General features: G+C 44.3%; 1 protein-coding gene across 9 annotated transcripts in view; it reads left to right on the forward strand.

Moving 5' to 3' along the window:
- Positions 1 to 22560, forward strand: part of ARMH1 (armadillo like helical domain containing 1) — a 33409-nt gene that overhangs the window by 2257 nt on the left and 8592 nt on the right. For 2 of the 9 annotated variants that reach the window (XM_090269324.1, XM_090269330.1), the window contains exons 2-8: positions 7530 to 7708; positions 9905 to 10032; positions 11304 to 11531; positions 16527 to 16595; positions 17764 to 17930; positions 18904 to 19100; positions 21549 to 21633. In XM_090269324.1, coding sequence (XP_090125450.1) covers positions 11326 to 11531; positions 16527 to 16595; positions 17764 to 17930; positions 18904 to 19100; positions 21549 to 21633 — 724 coding nt within the window. In that variant the 5' untranslated portion in view covers positions 7530 to 7708; positions 9905 to 10032; positions 11304 to 11325. Of the gene's footprint in view, positions 1 to 7529; positions 7709 to 9904; positions 10033 to 11303; positions 11532 to 16526; positions 16596 to 17763; positions 17931 to 18903; positions 19101 to 21548; positions 21634 to 22560 lie in introns of those variants that run through there. The other 7 variants (XM_090269325.1, XM_090269329.1, XM_090269327.1 and 4 more) reach the window with 6 other exon arrangements.

A 22560-nucleotide genomic window follows, 5' to 3' on the forward strand; every position in this document is an offset into this window, starting at 1 on the left:
AAGTTAACTGAGAAAGTGGCAACCCTGGAAAAAGAACAATGTAGGGAATCCAAAGCACTGGTTAAGAAGTTCATTTAGAAAGATTGAATGACTTTTACATCGTAACAAAAAGAAAGCCTGTGAGATGAGCACATTAGTAGGTTTGGTGGCAAGAAGTTGAGAGAATTCTTATTTGATGTTTTCTATTTTCTCTGTAAAATAGGGACCTGCTATCAGCCTGTGGGAGTAGGGTCGGAGATGGTGTGTAGGTTTGAGAAGAGCAGAGAGGTTGAAATAACGGCAGTTGAGAATGGGAACAAGATGACCAAGACAGCATACAGGTTTCTGGAACGTTACGAGACCTACTGAGGTTGGCGACCATTCATTTGCAGCAGAAGTAGTCTACGCGTGGTTGTGTGATATGTACCCTTCCCCCAGCAATATTCAGCCCTTCAGTGGTGGGTACAGGAAGGTTAGCTGAATTGACCCAGGTTTTGGTTTTATCATGTGGGTGAAATGGAAGGACAAATGACAAGGAAATTGAAAATCCTGGCAAAAGATTGAGAGGATGAACCCTACATCCTAAACTGCATAGGAGAGTGTCAAAAATGTTAAGGACTGGGGTCCCAGTGAAATTAGAGAATCCGTATCTTGAAAATAGATGAGAGAGTTATGATCAGAAAGTGGAGTCATGATGTTTGATTAGTTCCAGATGATGACAAGGTCCAGGGTGTGGCCATGGGACTAGGTGGCTGAAGTGGAGTACAGAAGACATTCAAGGTGTAGACATGGCCATTGAAATCCTCCTGAATGATGGCAGACTTGAGAGAAAAGAGAAGAAGATGCTTGTGAACTAGGTACCAAAGTCCCTGATAAATAGAGCGGGTTGTTCTGGAATCTAGATGACAGTGTGAGGAGGGATAAAGGTCAGTACAGCTGAATGGCATGACCCTCAAAGTAGCAAAGGTTTCTGCAAGAAGATGCTGGACTAAAGAACCAGGTTGGACTTTGGTGAGGAGACATTAATCCCACTCCCAGCCCTCATGTGCTTGGGGCATAAGAGTATAAGCAGCCTCCACCGCAGAGGGCTATGCAGAAGCGGCGCCCTGGGATAGAGGCAGCTTTCAGGACAGGTTGGAGGTCGTCGGAAAGACTGGAGAAGCTCGTGGTACAGGAGACTTTCCTGATCAGTAACAAAGGCTTTCAAGGGCAGAGTAAGAAGGCTGGGAAGGGAAGGAGATGTAGGAAATCAGGTCAGGGAAGATGAAGCATAGAGCAACGAAGGGTGAGGAGAATAAGGCTAGAGCAGCTGTGGTTGACCTAGAGTTCCATTTTGTGGGGAGAGCATGAAGCAGATCTGTGGAGCAGAGCTGGGGGCAGAAGTGAGACTGGGGAGGGGAGAAGTGGAGTCTGTGGGTAGAAAATGAGGGTAGGTCTGGGGAGAGGACGAAGGCAGAGGGTTTTGCAGGAAGGAGGTGGAGAAAGATGGTCGGTGGCGAGAGGATGGAGGGAATGGCAGCTGTGGGGAAGTGATGGGGAAGATGGCATCTGTAGGGAAGTAATGGGTGGCAACAGGCATCTGTAAAGAGGGTATGAGAGGGGAGCAGAAGGTGGGAGTCTGTGAGACGGAAGTAACAAATTGTAGCACATTTGCCCTGAGGTGGAAGTAAAGGCCAGGACACTCTCCTTAGCTGGGCTTGAAGTTTGGAAGCAGGTTTCTTTCTTTCTCCCTCTCTCTTATCCCTCCTTCCCTCCCTCCCTCCTCTCTTTCTCTCTGAGTGGGGATCTGAGAGTGAGGAAGTGGGATGGGAGCCACAGAGGAGGCGTCTGTCCCATTCTGCAGGTGGAACCTGCAGGAACAGCCCACAGTGACTGCCTTGTTGTCTCCAAGGCCATCTGGGGACAGTGAGCCAGGCTGGCAGCCTGTGCCCTAGAGGCTTTGTGCTTTTAGAAACATGTCTTTTGAGTTAGGGGGGAAAAAGAGAATTTTTTTTTTAGAAACAAGACCTACTGACCATTTGATTTTATCATACCTCTTCTGGCTGGTTGCTAAGGACCTTTGGCACAGTGCAAGAGCTGAGGTTTTGAGATTTTGTAATTTTAGTTTCTCTGCATGAAGAAGAACCATTTGGCCGCTATAGAAATGATTTATAGATGAGTCCAGATTTATTAATCACCTCTGAAGATGGAGAGGAAATTAAAAACAGAGTCCACTCTGGACTGAAGACAAAGTAGGTTTGTCGTCCTTGCAGAAGACTTTGCCAAGGTTAGAAGGCCACAAACAAACCAATTTGGATTAAGGTTCCTAATCCGGATTTTAATTTCACGTGCTTTGATTTTTCAGACCATTTTCTCTCCAAGGTAAAATAATGGCTCTTTTAATTGGCTGCCACTTAGAGAGATTCCAATAAGCATGATGGCATACGTATATTTTTCTCTGGCATTCCGTGTGTGCTCCAGTTCTTACGATCAAGCTGGTGAAGCTGACTTTTACTGCATGCTGCATGCCATGACCAGTTGACTATAAATTAAATCCCCTTTTCCAAAAGCCATTTTCCATTAGTGCTAATTTGTTTGCTTCTCATTTCCACTGATCATTAGAGTCTCTGGTTGTGAGCACCAAATTGGAAATAATTTCTTCAACATTTCAAAAAATTTTCTCCCCTTCTTGAATGCCATTTGGCTGCAGCTAAAGAACATTATGGTTTGCAGAGGAACAGTTCACTCCAATTACAATTTAACTGACCGTTCATGGCACCGAATCCCCATCCTTAGTGTCCAAAGATGACACCACTGCTGACATGGCTCTTTCCTGTCATAGCTGTGAGATGCCTCATAGACTCTGCACAGACTTTGGATGGAGATTCTGCTGCTCTGCACATGGCGGCTTTGGGAAGTTGGTCATTTTATGGACCTACATATCATGGACATTCAGATGTAACCATCTGAACAGGAGCTGACTGATTTCTTTTCTCGTTCACCCAGCAAGCATTTATTAAACATCTATTTTGCATCAGTCGTTACATAGCATTAGGGAAGACGAAGGCCTGCTCCCGAGGAGCTCACACTCCAGTGGGAGGGATGCTTAAATTTTACACCATGGTAGGTGAAGAGGTAGCATAGGTGGGACCTCAGAACTAAGAACCCCTAGCTGTCTTGGAGAATCATCCAAAGGGCATAAAGGAGGCTGGCTATTCCTAATGGCAGAGCAGCAGCTGAGACGGCAATGGCCCTGGAAGGGCCTGGAAAGCTGAGCCGTGGAGGTCTGTTGTAACGTGGAAGTGGCAAGATAAGGTTAGCCTGGAGGCAGGCGTTGAAGGGCTGTGTATGCCACATAGATTTTAGACTTTATCCTTTAGGTCCCCTGGCACCCAGGACATCTGTTTAATTAATTACTGTGTGGAGTTAGAAAAATCAAAGTTTTCATTATGAGCACAGTGTGTTGGATATCAGTTTAAATAACACTTTCTGTGCACCCATTATGTGTGAGGGGGGATACTGGCCACCCAAAATATGAGGATGGAACATGTTGATATTGAAATTGCCTCTCAGGTCTTGGGTAAACAGAACAACTTATGGGCGGAAGTCGTCTATGAGCGTGGGGAAGTGGCCAATAAATCAGCAGTGAGGCAAGGTGGAGGGGGAAGTATAGGAGGCCTAACCTCAGAGGAAAAGAAATGATTTAGAAACGGTATGGGGGTGCTAGAGAATGTGAAGTGTGGGAAAGCTGGCAGCCTCCCCTTACTTCCCGCTGAAAGCAGTGACAAGGGGCGGAGTTGGGCATGTGGGGGAGAGGGGTCAGATTTCAATTGTGACAGAATTCAGATGAAAGTTCTTTGAGCCCAGATGTTTGAAACTTTATCTTGAGGTTAATGTAGGGGACAACTGAATGGTTTTAAACATGGAACTCTGTCAGATTTGCACTTTTAACTCTCACATCACTGTGGAGATTACAGTGGGGTGACACTGAAGATCAGCTAGGAGCCTGTTGAAGTAATCCATGGGAGGGATGAGGGTAAGTGAAAACAGTGGCAGAAGAGAAGAAGATAAATAGACTGACCTGGGGGAGATTTAGGAGGTGTAATTGGCAGAACCTGGCAACAATTCAGATAAGGAGGGCAAGGGAGAGGAATACACATGAAAGTTAGCTCTTATGTGAAATAGGACCCACACAGGGGAAGGAGCCGATGTGAGGGCTTGATGACTTCAGTTTGGGACTAATTGATTTGAAGAGTATATGAAACATTCCAGTGAAGACATCCACTAGTAATTTAAATACAGGGATCTGCACCTCAGACGGTAGTCCCAGGCTGAGGGAGATATGGATCTGGGAGTCACACAGCTTGTAGATATAACCTGAAGTGATGGGAGTGAAGGACATCACCCAGGAAATTACAAAGCATGAAAAGAAAACTGAGAACAGGAAAAGGACTTGCAAAGGTGTCTGAGGAAGATCTGGAGTGAGGAGTGGGGTGAGGAAAGGAGTTCCGAGAAGAGTCATCCACAATCCATCAGAGGTCAAGCAAGATGGCACTGCAGGCTAGCTACCGCAGTTGGTAATAAGAGGTTATTGGTGTTGCTTTGGAGCACGGGGGAGAGCAGGATTAGTGCTTTCGATTACATGGAGAGAAACTGGACTCAAATTATATACAAATTTGAGTTCAGTTTTCACTTCTACCCCTTTTTTAGCTCTGAGACCTTCAATAAATAAGCAAACCTTTTTATTTTATTTTATTTTTAACTTATTGACTTGAGAGAGAGGGGCGGGGAAGGAGGAGAGAGAGGGGAAAACATCAGTTTGTTGTTCCACTTATGCATACATTTATTGGTTGTTTCTTGTACACACCTTGTCTGGGGATTGAACCCATAACCTTGGTGTATTGGGACAGTGCTGTAACAGCTACCTGGCCAGGGCTTAATTCTTTTAAAAATTGTATTTCATGTTTGTTTGTTTTTAATTTTTATCAAATCTTACTTTGAAGAACAGTTGAGATAAAAATAACTAATAAGGGACTGGACACCTGATTGAACATGATGTCACATTTTATCTTCCCCTACCCCTCAAAACTTTACTGACCTAACACTGAAGAAATATAAAAATACGTTAAGTCACAAAAGTTCAGAGAAGGCGGCAAGACAATAGCAAATGAAAGTTCAACAAATATTTGGGACACAGAAGGCAGGTAGCGGAATGTTACCTGGCTTGGAGCATCCTAAGACTTGACAAACTAAATGCCAACAAGGGGAGATTACCAACAAGCAGCAAGTCAGTTCACCCAGTTTAACCTCCAAGAGGCTTAATGTTTGAAGCACAAGTTACCATAGAAGGTCAGAAATGAGCTATGGAGCTAAACATGGGGATTGGCTGAAGTCTGTATGGACAGCACTTTGCCCCCACCCCAGAGCTCCTCTCTCAACAGCCAAACAACTACTCTAAACTCTCTTGCTGCATAAGGAGAAAGGAAAGTGAACTCAGGAGGCCTCCATACTCAGGGACCTCAGGTATAGTTTTAAGGGCAGGGATGGATGGAAGGCTACACACTGCAATGCGGCAGACCCAGGCCCTCCCCCACCACATCCCCTGGATGCCAGTAGCCAGATATGTATCATCCCCACCTTCTCCTCATCCTGGGAAAATAGAAAAGTCTTCCCCAGAGGCCCTGAGGACCTCAGAAAGAAAAAAACCTCCACTGACTGACATTAATGAGGTCCTTAATGAAAAACTAGCTGTTGCCTGACAACTAAATTTCTAAAAACTGAAGGTCATGGTTTTTAGTGCCTAGAATAATAAATGAAAAGACCTGCATTAAGGCCTATCATCATACAATTTCAGAAGAGGTTTTAAAAACATCAAGAGTAAAAAACAAGCCACAGACAGGCACAGGAATCAGAATGAAGTCAGACTTCTCAACAGTAATACTGGGGAGGCTCAATCCCAGGAAAGCTTATTTCTAACATGAAATTATACACCCAACCATTCTAACATGAGGTCAGAAATATTTTCAGATTTCTAAGAACACAAAAAAAATAATTTTCATTTCTTAAGAAGCTACTGGAGAATGTGCTTCAACAGAAAGAGCAAAAACCAGGAAGGAGGATGAGGTGAATCCGGGCAGTAGGGCGATCTACAGAGCAGACTGACGAAAGGAAATCCCAGGGCAACATTTGTGCACCAGGCTTAGCCAGCAGCTGGTCCAAGAACAAAAGACAGTGGGCAGAGGTCTCCAGAGAAAAGATGGAACTGATCAGTAAGAACTGAACATTTGCAAAAATCATTGCTACATGTTTGGAACATTTGGAAGAAAATAGCTCTAGGTACATAGAAAACTAAACAATCGGGAAAAAGAAATTAACTCCAGGTAAAACCAATTTATGTGAGAAAGAAAACGTAATAGGTTACAGCTTGAGTACACAATGTTTATTTACTTGACCAATAATGTAAACACTAACTGTTGATTTAACTATAAATGGTGGAAAACTATAGTATTGTGAGGATAAAAGGGTAAAAATAGGGGTTAGAGTGGTGTAAGAGAGCTAAGTCCTCAACTGCCAGAATATACGTGTCATCTAAAATTGATAAATAATAGTACTAATGTGCTAGTTTGCTAGGGCTCCATAACAAAGTACCACAGATGGAGTGACTTAAACAACAGAGACGTATTATCTCATAGTTTTGGAGGCTTTAATCAAGGTGTTCGATATAAGGTATTACGGTTTGTTTCGTCTGTGGCCTCTGACTTGTATATGGCTGACTTCTGTTGTCTTCACATGGTCTTTCTTCCCTCTGTATGAATTTGTGCCCTGATCTTATATTGGATTAGGGTCCGTCCTAATGACCTCGGTTCAACTTAATTACCTCTTTAAAGACCATATCTCCAAATATAGTCACATCCCGAGGTCCAGGGCATTAGGGGACCAGGGGTACACAATTCAACAAAGTAGTAGAAACTTATTTGGGAAAACAGAGGTAAACACCAGAAGAAATAGACGAAACAGCTGCAGTGGCTGCCTCTGGAGTGAGACTGGAGGATGGCAACAGATAAGGCAGGTACTATTGATGTCTTTACTAAATAGCGAGTTGGGAGCTGGACCTTGAACCCAGTCTGATGTCAGATCTCATATTCGTCCCCTCTACCACAAGAACTGAAGTTCCTCAAGGACCCAGGAGCATCGTATTCATCTCCACATCTCCCACAGCACCTTGCATGGTGCCATGTGATGGGCCTTCACTTCATACTCACTGATTTAGAGCTATATCACTGTGACCTTCAATGCTGCCATTTGTTGTTTTTCTTCTCTGTTTAAAAAAAAGAAGATGGGGGCCCTGGCTGGTGTGGCTCAGTGGATTGAGTGCCAGCCTGGGAACCTGAAGGTCGCCAGCTCAATTTCTAGATAGGACACTTGCCTGGGTTGCGGGCCAGGTCCCCACTTGGGGGCGTAGGAGAGGCAACCCCAACCAATAGATGTATCTCTTAAATATGGATGTTTCTCTCCCTCTCTTTGTCCCTCTCTACCCCTTTTTCTAAAAATAAATAAAATCTTTTAAAAAGAAAAGAAGATGGGAACTTCTGGCCAAGATGGAGGCCTAGACTAACACGCTGCATCTCCCTCCACAACTAAGAAGGAATACAACGACCTCAAAACTAGAAACAACCAGAGGTTCCAGAAAATCAAACTGCATGGAAGTCCAGCAAACAAAGATATAAAGAAAAAATACTCATCCAGACAGGTAGGAGGGGCAGAGCCAGGGTGGAGAGGACGTGATGTGGTAGCAGCAGCAGCAGCAGCAGCAGTGGCAGCAGCGGCAGGCCAGCAGAAAGCACAATCACACATTTTTTTAAAAGTCAGGAGGGACACCTGGGGAGTGTTCCCAGCTCCTCACCAGACTTCACAGCTCACAGTCCCAGCACCGGGGAAAATCAAGCCTCATTGCTTCTGACTGGCAGACCAGTGGGGGTTGGGGTGGAGGAAGAAACTGCTGGTCTCTCAGCAGAGTCAGCTTGTTTAAAGGGCCCCCACAGTCCTAGAATGTCCACAGACCCACCCACTCTGGGAACAACAGCCAGGGCAACAGCTAGAGAGGTGCCAGTCCCATACAGAAGTAGGAGAACTGCCTGGAAAAGAGGCAAGTGCTGAGCAAGCGGCATTGTTCCCTCTCAGATCCCTCCCTGATATACAGCAGCGCCACAACATGGTAAAACAGGTCGCCCTTTACTGACAAATACCTTAAGCTCTGCCCCTAACAACATCACAGGTGCGACAGCTCTACCTAAGACACAGAGGCAAACAAACACAGGAACCTGTCAAGATGAGAAGTATGGCCCAAAAGAGGGAACGGATCAAGGTTCCAGTGGGATAACTAAGCAATGAGGAGATAGCCAACCTAACAGACGAGAAGATAGACAATCTAACAGATACAGAGTTCAAAACGTTGTTGATAAAAATGCTCACGGGCTTGACAGATATGCTTAAGTATGGCAAACGCATAAGGAAAGAAGTGAAGACTATGCTAAATGAAATGAAGGAAAATCCACACAAAACCAATGGTGAAGGAAAGGAAACTGAGGTTCAAATCAATGATTTGGAATATAAGAAAAAAACAGTCAACCAGTACAGAATGAGGAAACAAGGATTGAAAAAAATGAGGAGAGGCTTAAGAACCTCTGGGACAACTTTAAACATGCCAACATCCGAACCATAGGGGTGCCAGAAGGAGAAAAGGAAAATCAAGAAATGGAAGGCTTATGTGAGAAAATAATGAAGAAAAACTTGCCAAGTTTGGCGTAGGAAATAGACATGCAAGTCCAGGAAGCACAGAGTCCCAAACAAGCTAGATCCAAAAAGGACCACACCAAGACACATCATAATTAAAATGCCAAAGGTAAAATATAAAAAGAGAATCTTAAAAGCAACAAGAGAAAAGCAGAGGGTTACCTACAAACAGGTGCATATTAGACTATCAGCTGATTTCTCAAAAGAAACTTTGCAGGCAAGAAGGAACTGGCAAGAAGTATTCAAGGTGAGGAAAAGCAAGGACCTACAACCAAGATTACCCAGCAAAGCTATCGTTTAGAATGGAAGGGCAGATGAAGTGCTTCCCAGAAAAGGTAAAGCTGAAGCAATTCATCACCACCAAGCCATTATTATATGAAATGTTAAAGGGACTTACTTTAAAAAAAAAGATCAAAATTATGAACATTAAAATGACAACAAACTCACAACTATCAACAACAGAATCTAAAAAATAAAATAAAAAAACCCAGCTAAGCAAATCAGAATAGGAAGAGAATCATAGTTATGGGGATCATTTGAAGGGTTATCAGCTGGCAGGGGGAAGAGGGAGACATGGGGAAATGGTGCAGGGATTAAGCAGCATAATTTGTTGGTTCAAAATAGGGGGAAGCTAAGAATAATATAGGAAAGGGTGAAGCCAAAGAACTTATATGTACGACCCATGGACATGAACTAAGGGGAGTGGGATTGCTGGAGGGAAGGAGGGTACTGGGCAGAGGGGAGCAAAGAAAAAAATAAGTTGGGACTACTGTAACAACATAATAAAATATACTTTAAAAAAAAAAAGATGGGGAAGACTGAGGTCCTCAAGTAGACATAATATCGAATATCCAGCTGTACGTTTCCTCCCCGTGGTGTCCTAGAATTGCTGGGTGCATTTCCAACAGACTTTGAGTTTTAATCCTAGAATGGGTCCATCCAGAGCAGGGCAGGGGCACAGTGTGCTTTCCAGCCTGACTCAACCCCTCCTCCCTGGGGTCCAGAACAGCCACTCACCCCCCTTTTCTTGAGGCCAGTTTGGCTGTTGAAGATGGCCACAGACTCTGAGAGTTATTCTCAGACTTAGGGATGCAATGTTATCCAGTGATGGATGCATGATCCCATGAAAGCTTTTGGTCATTTTCATGTTTAGGTTGATCCACAGTTATTCATCTGGCTGCTCAGGCTGACAGGATTTCATAGCTGTGTGTATCCCAGAGGCTACGTGACGCCCTTCCTGGGGGCACATATCTAGCGTCCTCCAGGGAGTAGAGGAGGCTGGTGTGTATGTATGTCTGTCTCAGCATGCTTCAGATTATTGCTTCCTAATAAAATCCTGATAGCTGGGCCCCATCAATATCTCAAATACATGTGAGGAAACGTTAATTTAGAATCAATTTTAGGATGTTTCAGACTGTAAAGTCCTTTTAACTAGATCTCTGGCAAAGATGTAGAAGCACTTTATGGGACTGTAAATTTCATGTTGAATCGTCTTCTTGAAATACACATCTCCCCTACACACAAGCTGTTCTCTCCATATCAATCATGGCCACTGCAAGTAATGTTTCACAAATATTCTGTAAATCACAGAAAACCCCATGATAATGTGAAATATGACTTTCACTTGTCTGCTAGACAAAAGAATCACACATGCCTCTCTCCCATCAGCACTAACATTTGTTATGGATAATAACACTTTCAATCACAACTATTTTTGGAAAACGGGTTTATTTTAAACCTTCCCTCCCCCAACTGAAAACACTCTCCCAAGGACACAGCCTCCTACAAACCACAGCCCATTAATCCAACTATGGAATGGGAACTTTTTCTTCCCACTAACTTTTTTTTTAAGTTGTTTTTAAGAAAGTTAGTATAAAAGCCCAAGGAACTAGGTTAAGGAGTACTATACCTTGGCTGATGGGCATAAGAGGGGGCCAGGTGTTTAAAGACCCCAAATCTCTGACCCTGTGTGAAGTGAGGGGGTGAAAGAGGCCCAGGTCCTTAGCAAGCGCCTTCATCTCAGCTGGAGGCTGTGGTTCTTTTAGTTGCTGGCATCAGCAGAGAGGCCAAAGAGCTAAAATTTTAGCCCTTAACCTTAAACTTGAGGTAGGCATTTACTACCTTGATTTTTTTTTTTTAAGATTTTACTTCTTTATTTTTAGAGAGAGAGGGAAAGAGAGGGAGAGAAATATTAATGTGTGGTTGCCTCTCACACGCCCCCAACCAGGGTTCAGGCCCATAACCCAGGCTTGTGCCCTGACTGGGAATCAAACCAGCGACCCTTTGGTTTGCAGGCCAGCGCTCAATCCACTGAGCCACACCAGCCAGGGCTGATATTCTTAACTCCATTACAACATTGCCAGATCTTCCCTGTTCAAGTAGCAGGTGACCAGTCGTAGAGGTGTATTTTGAATGTCACTGTATCCATGTGGGTGACAGAGGCTCACCTACTTCCAGCTGATTGCTGGAAAATCAAAACCCCTAGAGTAACCTACAGGACTTGCATACTTCTAAACATTTTGGTAACCTGTCTCTTTTCCTTCCCTCTGTAGCCAACTTCAGGACTGATTGACCATGACTTCTATAAAGGAGCAGGCAGCAATTAGCCGGCTCTTGAGTTTTTTACAGGATTGGGACAATGCTGGAAAAGTCGCAAGGAGTCACATCCTCAACAAATTCATTGAAACCAACCAAGGCAAGACTGCCGCTGAACTGGAGCAGGAGTTTTCCCAGGGAGCCAGCTTGTTCCTTGTACGCTTGACCACCTGGCTAAGACTCACGTATCCTTTGCTGAACAGGAAAAAAAAAAAAATAGGCCATATTCAATAGAAAAAAAAGGAGAGATTATTGAGGGAGCTCTTCTTTCCATTCTAAGATTTTAAAACAGGACATCTGTGGTCAAAATATCATCTGAAAAGTTAAGAATTCCCACAACTTCCTGTCTTTCCAACCTGCAAATATATCCTTATTCTCACTCCTAACCTTTTGTGCCCATTAGAGTTGAAGGTGGTATCCCTTCTGTCTAGAGCTAATCCTCTATTGGGATTGCACTCAAATCCCCTCCCATCTTCTTAGGGACTTCATTCTTTCTCTTCTATAGTTTCCAACTTTTTCTCATTACCAGCTTTTTAAATTTTTTATTTACTTTTAAAGAGAGGGGAAGGGAGAGAGAAAGGGAGAGAAACATCATTGTGCAAGAGATACATGGATCGGTTGCCTCTCACATGCCCCCAACTGGGGACCTGGCCCACAACCCAGTCACATGCCCTGACTGGGGATCGAACCAGCGACCTTTCGGTTCGCACGCTGGCTCTCAATCCACTGAGCCACACCAGCCAGGGTATTACCAGCTTTTTTCATCAGTATTTATATCTGCTCAAATCTCTTCTACCTTAATTAAATCTCTGTCTCAACTTTATATTCCTCCCAGCTCTTTCACTTCATGGTGAAACTTTTTTCTAGAAAAGGTTATCGGCCTCTGTCTCCACTTCCTTACCTCTCTTTTCTCCTCAACCCACTGCAGTTTGACTTCTGTCCCTGCCACTCCACTGTGCAGGACTTGCCAAGGTTACCAATGATTTTTTATTGCAAACCCAGTGGCGACATCCTCGGTCCTTATGCATCACCTCTCAGTTGCATTTGCCAGTCAGCCATTCCCACTTCTCAGAACACTCTTCCCTTGGTTTCTCTTGGTTTTCTCCTTTCTGTTCATTCTATTTCTTCTTCAGCCATCCTTTAAATGTTGGCGTTTCTTGGGACTCCATTCCCCTCCCTCTTCTCTGGTCACTCTCACCTTCTCCCTGAGTGATCTAATCCATTGTGAACACTATTCCAGTTTAAAGACTCACAGATGTGAACCCCTGAACACATTTATCTCTGGAACTGAGTTCCATACCCATTTACCCAGCTGCCATCTGCACTTATAGCCTTCAGGGTGACTCTCATGTTTCTGGTTTGGGGGAAATTAATGAATGGGGTGCCATTCTGTGAGAAGAGGATACAAGAGGAGCAAAATTTGGGGGTAGACACATTTGGTTTGGGACATGTTGAATTTGAGGTGCCTGTGTTCAGGGGCCCTAGGGGCAGATTGGGGCTGAAGATTGATTTGTCACCATCAAGGGAATAGTTAGAGTTATGGGTCCATTTGAGCATATTCCCTTTCTGGGTGCCCATAACAGTCTATGGATTCATCTCAAACCCTTTTATTATACATTTTTCTCCTTCCCTGAACCCTTCCCCTTCTCTAAACTCACTCTTTATATGACTAATTCTTACTCCATTATTCAGATCTCAATTTAAATATACTTTATCAGGAAGTCCTTTTCTGAGTCCCAGACTAACCTAGGTTCCCTGCTGTATATCCTCATAGAACTTATAACTCAATAGTCATAACACTTTATTTTGATTATGTGCTTAAAATCTCTTCCCCCACTGGACTGTAAACACTATGAGGGCAGGAATTGCATCTGCTCTACTCATCTCTGTGTTTCTAACACTTAGCACAATGTCCTGCACATAATGGGTGCTTAATACATGTTTGCTAAATAAAGGAAGAAATGAGCCAGAGAGTCTGCAGCTACACAGAACTAAAGGCTTAAGTCAACACAGCTCTCTTTTTCTTATGCGTAAGTCATTGATGAAACTATTACTCAGACTCAGGCCTGGCACACAGGCCAGAGGGAATGCCACTGAATACATTGTTAGGTTAGCCCCAATGTTCTCAGATATTAGTACACAATGAAAGAGGCTTAAAATGCAGATTGCCAGTCTACCTCCCTACCCCCACCCTAAGGGCCTGATTTAGTAGAATGAGGCAGGATCCCTGGGCTCTTTATTTCTCACAAGCATCCTGGATGATTCTGATGCTGGTTGTTCACAGATGGTGCTTAGAGAAACATCAGCACCTATAATCTGGCTTTGTCCCCACAACCCATGACACTACCCTCACCAAGGTAATCAGCAACCTCCTTGACACCTAATCTAGAGTACTCTTTTCCCACCTTATCTTAGGTGACAGCGTTTTCCATTTGACCACAGCAGGGAGTGTGTGAGGCAGAATCACACATGTGCAGAATCATGTCCTATCTTTATCGAAAACTTTGCTTTTGTATTTATCATGGATTTGTATATTAGTTTTTATTTTAAAATAGTACATTGAAATATTATTTGATGACTGAGTTTTTCTGATGCCACCTTAAATTTTACGCTCAAGCAAGCGCTTCACTCACCTGACCTTAGCCCCGGCCCTGCCTGACCACTGCCCCTTCTTCTTTTACTTTTTTGTAAGTTCAGGGATGCCAAGAAATCCAAACTTTTATGTCTATGACCCAGGAGTGAAGGGAGGTGCAGAAGAAGAATCCTAACAGTTCAACCCTCCTTCTCCTCAAGGCATCACTGATTTTTTTTTTTTTTTTTTTTTTTTGTATAGCAGGACAATGCTCTAACCAAGTGAGCTTCCCGGCCAGGGCTCTGACCACTGACCCTCTTAAGCTCTTCTCTCTCCTCTACCTTCTTCCATTTCTGTTCCTCAGTCACTATTACAGATATGCCCTACCCGCCCCTTAAATGGTAGTGTTTCAAGAATTCTGTATTCAGCCCACCCTCCTTTCTTACTCCATCATTGCTCTTATTACCAGTATTCTTCTTCCTATCCTAAGTGCCAGTCAGAGTGCTTATTGAACAACTAAATAAACCACATTTTTAATATATAGATGTATATTCGGTTTCTACACCTGAAATTATTATTAATTTCCTAACGTTTTGTGACCTTGTCATACAACAGAGAAAATAGACCAGCCGAGTGACATAGTGTTTTGAATCAGTAACCCCACTTCTTCTCCCCAACCCCCCAGTTACAGTGGATTTTGAAGGAAAACAAACCAATATAGCATCATCATGTTTTGTACAATTAACAATCACATAATCCCACATAAGCCTCAAACCCTTTTTTTAACTTTGAACTGCCAGAATATGTGAGTGAAACTAAGGATTTGTATATTATAATGACAAAACTATTAGTTATTTATTGAGTCTTTTTCTAGCACTGAGTTATGTACTGTACAAATATGGTATGAGCTGAACACCAGGCCTAATAAGTGATTGGTATTATCCCAGTTTATAGATGAGAAGGATGAGCCTTTTTAGGGTTGAATAACTTCTAGTAAATGGCAGAGACAAGGTTTGACAGGTGTGTCTGGCCCAAAGCCCACATGCCATCCATTCTTCTTCACTGTCTCCCACCCAGGGGACAGCGCAGACCCTCAGTTCTGCCCCCAACACCATACAAGGGGAGATAAAGCTGCATGAATAGCCACACTCCCTCCACCTTTCTACAGGCAGGAAGACCTGGCTGTAAGAACTCGGACTCTGAGTTAGGCTCACGAGGTTCGTATCCTGGTTCCATCAGTTAACATTGGGACCTTGGACAGGTCACTAACCTGTCGGAGGTTGTTCCTCAGGAAGTCGAACCCACCTCGGGGTGTGGTGAGCATTCAGTGACACAGAGCAAGCACAGTAGTTAGCACAGTGCCTGGCACACAGCGAATGCTTTGCACTGCTGGTATTGTGGGAGACTTCTGGGACTAACGCAAAACGCTAGACCAAAATTACATAAGTCTTTCTAGGCTATGAAAATAGGACTAGCTTGGAACAGGAAACAGAAGACGATGAAAACCGGTCAGCCTAGCTGGTAACTGAAGAAGGAAAATGCACTGGGGCAAGAATGGGGGCTGGGGGCTGGGGAGGCAGGGTGGACGGCAAGGTAGGAATGGAGAGACTGCCGTGTGGGCTGATTGCCAGGCCTCCAGCTTTAGCAGCAACAGGCAGAGGAGCCTGGCTTCAGAGCAGGCACTGTTTTTGCAGGGAAGAGCCTTTCCTAATGAGCCAATCTGTCTCTACTTCTATTGGCATCCTGGGAACCAGGGCGCAGCAGAGATAATGTGCCTACGCACCCTCCCCCCGCAACAAAGCACCATTACCTCCAACCCATTACATTAGCCTTTACCAGCCCTGGAAGCTCTCAGTTATCCTCCACGAGCTGCAATAATTTCAGCTAATTTCTTAAGTGTTCTAAGAGCCTGTGATGTGTTATGAGCCTAGTAATTGTTGACTGGTTCCTTTTCTGTTGTGGCTTGATTTCATACCTTATATCCGAGCTGATGCGTGCTCTGGGTGCTTTATTACAATGAAGCTTTTTGCAAAGGCTCACATTAAAAATAACATTAAAGACTGAGGTTGTTTTAAATCAGAGTTTAATTTTCCACTCTCTCCTGTTATTCTTATTAGGAAGACATGCAATTCTTCATAAAAATAGTGACCTCCAGTGTAAAGCTTTGAGCAAGTACAAAATTGAGAATTAATGATGAAGCTGATTATTTTTAGAGAAGTCTAAGAATGCACAAAGTAATGAACTATGCTGAGACCCAAGGGTGCAATGGTCATGGCACAGAGAGGTTTGGAAAATTGACCACCAGCTTTCCACGTGCACCCTTTATTCATCAGAGCCTTCTTGCTCTCTAGAGAGCCTGTCAGAGCCAAGGTGGCAGAACCACCCCAGAAGAGCTTCCTGGAGGACCATGAACATGCCTGCCACCCCTACACCCCTCCCCCATGTGTTTGACCCCTTCTCCTTCAACCTAGTGACCCTTCTCAGATAAAGGGCTCACTCAATTCAGCTGTTAGTCATCCTGGGTCTTGGTGGTGCCAGGGATCAGGCACAGGATCTGGTTTCTGTGTGGAAAACCACCCCGAAATTCACTCTTTAACTTCCCATACAGCTATATGAATGGCTTGTGCCTAGAGAAGCTGTTAAGGTCCATTGGCATCTTCTTAACAGCTGTGAGCAGGTGAGTTCTGTTCTGGAGAGATTCCAGGTTCTCAGTTGCATATCAGGTTCATGGTGTCCTTGGCATTCACACCACATGGAACCAGGTCTTCTAGTTATCTGTGGGTACCTAGCAGCCCCCAGGATGGGCCCAGGGTGGTGTCAGCTGTGGTTCTGTTCTAGTTGCTCCTCCATCGTATGTTCTCCATTGACCCTTTACTAGTCAGCATCCTCTTGGTTTTGAAATACAGAAAATCAACTCATATTGGACCAGAAAAAAGGGGAATTTATTAGCTCACTTAATTGAAAAGCCCAGAGGATAGAAATCCATATTTCAGGCCTGACTACAAAGGGTTCAAAATATACTTTTGGGCCCTGGCTGATGTGGCTCAGTATATTGAGTGCCAGCCTGCAAACCGAAGGGTCACCGGGTTGATTCCCAGTCAGGTCACATGCCTGGATTGTGGGCCAGGTTCCCAGTCAGGGGCATGTGAGAGGCAACCACACACTGATGTTTCTCTTCTTCTCTTTCTCCGTCCCTTCTCCTCTGTCTAAAAATAAAGAAATAATATAAATAAATAAGTAAATAAATCAATAAATAAATCCCCTTAAAAAATATGGTGTTGGCACTTGGTCTCTCCCTCCCTTTTTCTCATTTCTCCGCCCTATTCTCCTCTGTATTGATAGGCCTCATTGTGCTATGATCTTCAGAAGCTCCAAATATGCATCCTTGTAGCTCATCCACACCAAAAAGAGAGCATATCTTTCCCAAGGGTTCCCAAGGAAGTCTCAGGTTTTGAGTTTCAATGGACCAACTTGGGTCACATGCCTGGGTCCAGACCAATGACTGCCATCAGAAGGATGACATACCCTGTCACCTGCTTTCCGTACCAAAATCACAAGGGCTCATGAGGGTGAAGGGGTGACTCCCCAAAGGACAGTGGAGGTGCTATTACAAGAAGACCAGATGCTAGAAAACCAAACACAAGACATGTTCATTGTATTGAATGTTTGCATTTCCTGCTGAATGCAAAAGGAAGAATTTCCCAACTATTGCGTCACTTTACCCACAAGCATTTCCCGGATGGGAGGGCAACGTCTGTGAAGAAAGGACCTTGAAATCCCTTAGAAAGGTTTTGCCAAGGAACTTGACAAGTGTCTTATTTTTACTCTTCTATCCCTCTGGACAGTAACCGGTACCTTATAGAATTCCTTGAGGTTGGAGGCATCCTAACACTCTTGGAAATACTCGGGCTGGAGAAGATCAAAGAGGAGGACAAGAAGGAATCCATCAAGCTACTTCAGGTTATTGCAAACTCTGGCAGGAAGTACAAGGAGCTCATTTGTGAAAGCTATGGTGGGTACTGTGTGTGTCTCCCTCGGGGCCTGGGTGAAAGGGTGGCAGCCCCCAGCACTGCTACAGGAAAGTGGAGCGTGGAACTGGTTGCGCTGGAAGCACTTTGTCCAGTGGACTCAACTAGCTCGCACCCATATGTATGATTTTTCTGATTCATCATTTGCTCAAATTTTTCTATTGTGGTTTCAGAAATACTTTTTCCATTTCACATATATCCTTTTTCATGTATCCATTCGACAAAAATTTATGGAGTCATTGCCTAAAATCCTTTGTGAAATCGAGTTATGACTAGAAATAAAATTGAAATAAAATCATTGCATATGAGTGCAAGTTATGCTAAGGTGCTGGGAATACAAAGACGAAGAAAATACAGCCCCTGTCCTCGAAGTGCTTATAGTGTGGTGAGAAAGGTAACTAGTCCAGGATTTTCGGTATGCGCTATCAAGCGCTCTGATTAAGGCACGTCACAGGGGCACCATCCCCTGTGCACCGCTTTCCCAAAGCACTTCCCTCACCGCACTTTAATCATGGCTCTCTGTGTCTCCCCCACGGCTTCTGAGCCTCAGTGTATTTATTTATAAAATGGGACTAACACCTCCTTCCCGATATAGCTTAAATAATGTAGTATTTGCCATAACATTTTGTAAACTGCTGAGCGCTATGCATGTGTTAGTTATCACAAAGCAATAAAAAAAAAAGCATAATCTTTTTATCTCTGCATTTTGCAGAGCCATTTTAAATTTTAAAGCAGTTTGATAAGCTGAGATGCCAATGCTGAAACAAAACCCTCCAGCCACTCAGCTCATGGTGAATAAGACAGTGACGCAACAGGAAACTAAGCCTCAATTTTGCTTTGATTGGATGGGCTTGGTTAAATACATCTTAATCCTATTGCCTCATGTTATGCAATCTTGAATGGGGACTGTTATCATAAATCCCTTCCAATTTAGCATTTGCTCTCTTCTTTGTTCAGGTGTACGATCCATAGCAGAATTTTTGGCAAAGTCTAAGTCAGAAGAGACCCAGGAGGAAGTGCAGGTTCTGTTGGATTCTTTGGTCCACGGCAATCCCAAGTACCAGAATCAAGTGTACAAAGGTCTAATAGCCTTACTGCCCTCTGTGTCTGCAAAAGCTCAGCAGCTGTCCTTGCAGACTCTCAGGACGGCCCAGGTGAGCCCAGGCTTCATGCTCCTGTGGTTCTGATTCACACACGGTAACCTTACAATTACCTTCCACAGTTGCGCTGCACACAGGCATGAGAAACAGAGCTCAGCCTCCCACTGCATGTCTGCCATTTAATTGGTGTTACTTCTAGAAGGCCAAGGCAGGGCAGAGAGGTCATGTCTCCCATCAGAGAGATTTGCCTGTTTACTTAAGGATCAGAAAGACGTTGGCAGACTTAAAAGTGCTGGAGACAAGCAACAAGGATGATGAAAGGACTGTAGAAAAGATTAAAGGAGTCAATTTGACAGGGAAAGAATCATGGTGCATTTGTAGACAGTTTGTAAGTGAAGAGACCAGATCTCCAGTGCTCAGGAGAGCTCCTTTGTTTCTGGTCTGCCTTTCTCTCAGACAGTGCCCTGGAATGTGAGCAAAGTCAGATGTGGGGGATGGTGACCACACGAAGACACCATGCCTGGTAAGGAGGGAATTAGGGACTCAAAGAATAGTGTTGAGAGGAACCATCAAAAGCTCTTAAAACAGCTCCAGGATGGGCTGGAAGCAAGGGGGCAATTAAGAGAGCAAAGAGAGGATAAGGCCTGAACTGTAGTAGTGGGAATACAGGTGACCAGGTTGGACAGACATTTTGGAGGCAGAATGCATGGGACTTGAGGCAGTGAAGAGAATGGAGTCAAAGATGACACCCAGCTTTGAACTTAGCAGTGTGAGTTGTACGCCATGGAAAGAGCAGGAAAAACCTATTTGATTGGAGAGTTAGGTTTTAATTCGATAAACTCGATGAGCTTTGGTGGCTCCCAAGTGCCCATCTGAGGAACAGGCCAAACTGCTTACAGAAGATACAGATAAGTCACCTGTTTAAAAGATACTTAATTCTGCCCTGACGGGTATGGCTCAGTTGGTTGGGTGTCATCCCGCAAAGCGAAAGGTCGCCAGTTCAACTCCCGGTCACGGCACATGCCTGGGTTGCAGGTTCAGTCTCATCGGTGCACGTGCAAGAGGCAACTGATCAATGTTTCTCTCCCTCTCTGTCTCCCTCCCTTCCCCTCTCTCTAAAAAATAAATAAATAGATAGGTAAAAGATACTCAATGCTGAGCCTCCCTCCCATAGAATCTGACAGCTCTTAGGCGGCCTTTAGTTATGCTTTTTCTTTTTAAACTCCCCAAGTAATTCTGCTTGCTAGCTCAACTGCGGGATCCCTGTGCAGGACACCTAGCAGAGATGCCTATTGGACAGTAGAAAATAAAGGGCTGAAGCTCCAGAGGGAGACCCGAGGTGAAGATGGCAGTTTGAATTTCGTGAGCAGAGAAGCTCATAAAACCATGAAACTAAATAAGATCACATGTAAAATGTACAAAGTAAAAAGAGAAGGAACACTACCACATGTAAGAGGTGCGCTGAGGAAGAAAGTCCAGCAAAACAGATCTGATGATCATTATTATTTCCAGTTCCCATTATTAAGTGGCCCCTACGTGCCAGGCACTGTGTTAGGGGCTTACTTACACTGCCTCTTTTTATCTTCACAATAGCTGATGGAGGCAGGTATTATCCCCGTTTTAAAGATGATGGAACTAAGCCCTTGGAGGGTGTTTTCTAACTTATTCAAGGCCACACACTAAGTAAGAGGTATTTATTGTACTAAGTGGGAAGTTAATCCACTCTCTCTAACTGGAGAGTCCTTGTTCTTTCGACATCCACTCTGCCTCTTTGAAAAAAAAAAAAAAAAAGATGAAAGCCATAAAAGGAAAACAGGAAAAAACAAGGCTGTGATAATCATTAGGGGAGAGAACTTCATTCAATAAGGAGGACATGATCTGCTGGGTTGAATACAACAGAGAGATTAAGTATGGTAGAACTGAAAGAGGGTCCCAGCAGGAAAAGTTTTTGCGAATTAGGGGACTGTCCAATGGCAGGAAAAGTTAAATTGCAGCAGCCTGTCAGAGGGTGAAGAAGTGGCTTCCCCTCAGAAGCTTGGGAGTAAAGGGCAAAAAGAGCAGTGGCAAGAGAAGACAGAGTCGAAGGACAATTTTGTTCAATCTGGGTGAGCAAGAGGATGTTTAATGCTGAAGGGCAGGAACCAACACACGGGTAAAGGTGGAAGACTTAGGAAAGCGGGGTTCCCTGACTAGGCGAGGTTCCCGAGGAAGAGAAGATTTAGGATCTTCCCACTCTCCCTAGTGTGTGCCCACCGTCCCCCAAGCCAGTGTAATCCCCTTGTCCCTGCACCTCCAGCATGTGACTAGCTAGTCTCAGCTAAACGCCTCCTGAGCTCGGGGCTTTAGTGGTGACTTTAACAGATTCTCAGTCGATTCTTGGCTGCCCACCTCTGCCCAGTGACTTCCCACTGCCCTCACTCTCACCATCTACCAGGCTGCTTTCATTCCTCCCAGATGGACAAGATGTAAAGAGTAACCACCTTGTCCTGTCTGTCTTGCCAGTCGATCGTCGGAGCCACGCACCCCAGCATTGTGGACTGCGTGCTGAATGTGCTGCGCACGATGCACCTGGAAGTCCAGTACGAAGGTAGGGCGGGCAGCCAGGGCTGCTCCACGTCACAGAGGATGGCAGTGAGAGTAGGCACATTTGCTCCTAAAAGTTCTGTCCTGCCCACAAAGAGCCTTGTTGAGTATCCTGGATAGCCTTGGCAAGGGGGAGATGCTGACTCGGTGTGGATGGACAAGTTATTCAGAAAATGAGAGTCACCTTCTATACTTCAAATCAACAATATGGTGCTTTAACAGTTGTTTAGAATCTGCCTGGTCCAGAGCTGGCTCTGGTTCCCAGGCTTATGTGGTGGTTCCCCTTTAAACAGAAATCACCCCAAGGACTGCCCTTCTTCTAAGGAACTAGGTCAGATGATGGTAGGATTAGTAAATTTTTATTTCTCGAGCACCCCTGTGTGCCAGCAACTTTCCATGCATCATTGCATTTAATTCTCAAAATAACCACAAGAATGCAGGGCCAAGCACATATTAGGTATTTAAATATTCCAGTGGATAAATGGTGGGGATAGGATTTTTAAATTTTTCAAGCTAAAGTATTGAAGCACAGAGAGATTATGCTTTCTGAGGTTACCCAACTAATTAGATGCAAACCAGATCTGTCTGACTCCAAAGCATATGCTTTTCACATGGAGTACATGGCAGGTGTTTACAGGATGTTATTTCCTTCCCTGTTCCTTTAGTAATTGAGAGGAGGGAGAATCTGTTTTCAGCAGGAGGGCTCAAGGAAGAATTTGCTGAGAAAATGGTGTTTGAGCTGAGTCTCGAGCATGGGGAGGCTTTAGGAAAGTAGAAAGGAGCAGAAGAGGGCATTCTGGAAAGGGGAATGGTATAAATGAAGGCCTAGCCATTGGGAAACACAAGGTGTGTGTGGGGAATGATAGGTAGATCATTTGGTGGAGGCTTGTCGAGGTCTTGGTCCAGGAAGAGCTAGAAAGGTCGGCTAGGA

This window comes from Furipterus horrens, unplaced genomic scaffold, assembly GCF_987537825.1.
Source record: "Furipterus horrens unplaced genomic scaffold, mFurHor1.1.pri manual_scaffold_3, whole genome shotgun sequence".
Classification (NCBI taxonomy): Eukaryota; Metazoa; Chordata; class Mammalia; order Chiroptera; family Furipteridae; genus Furipterus; species Furipterus horrens.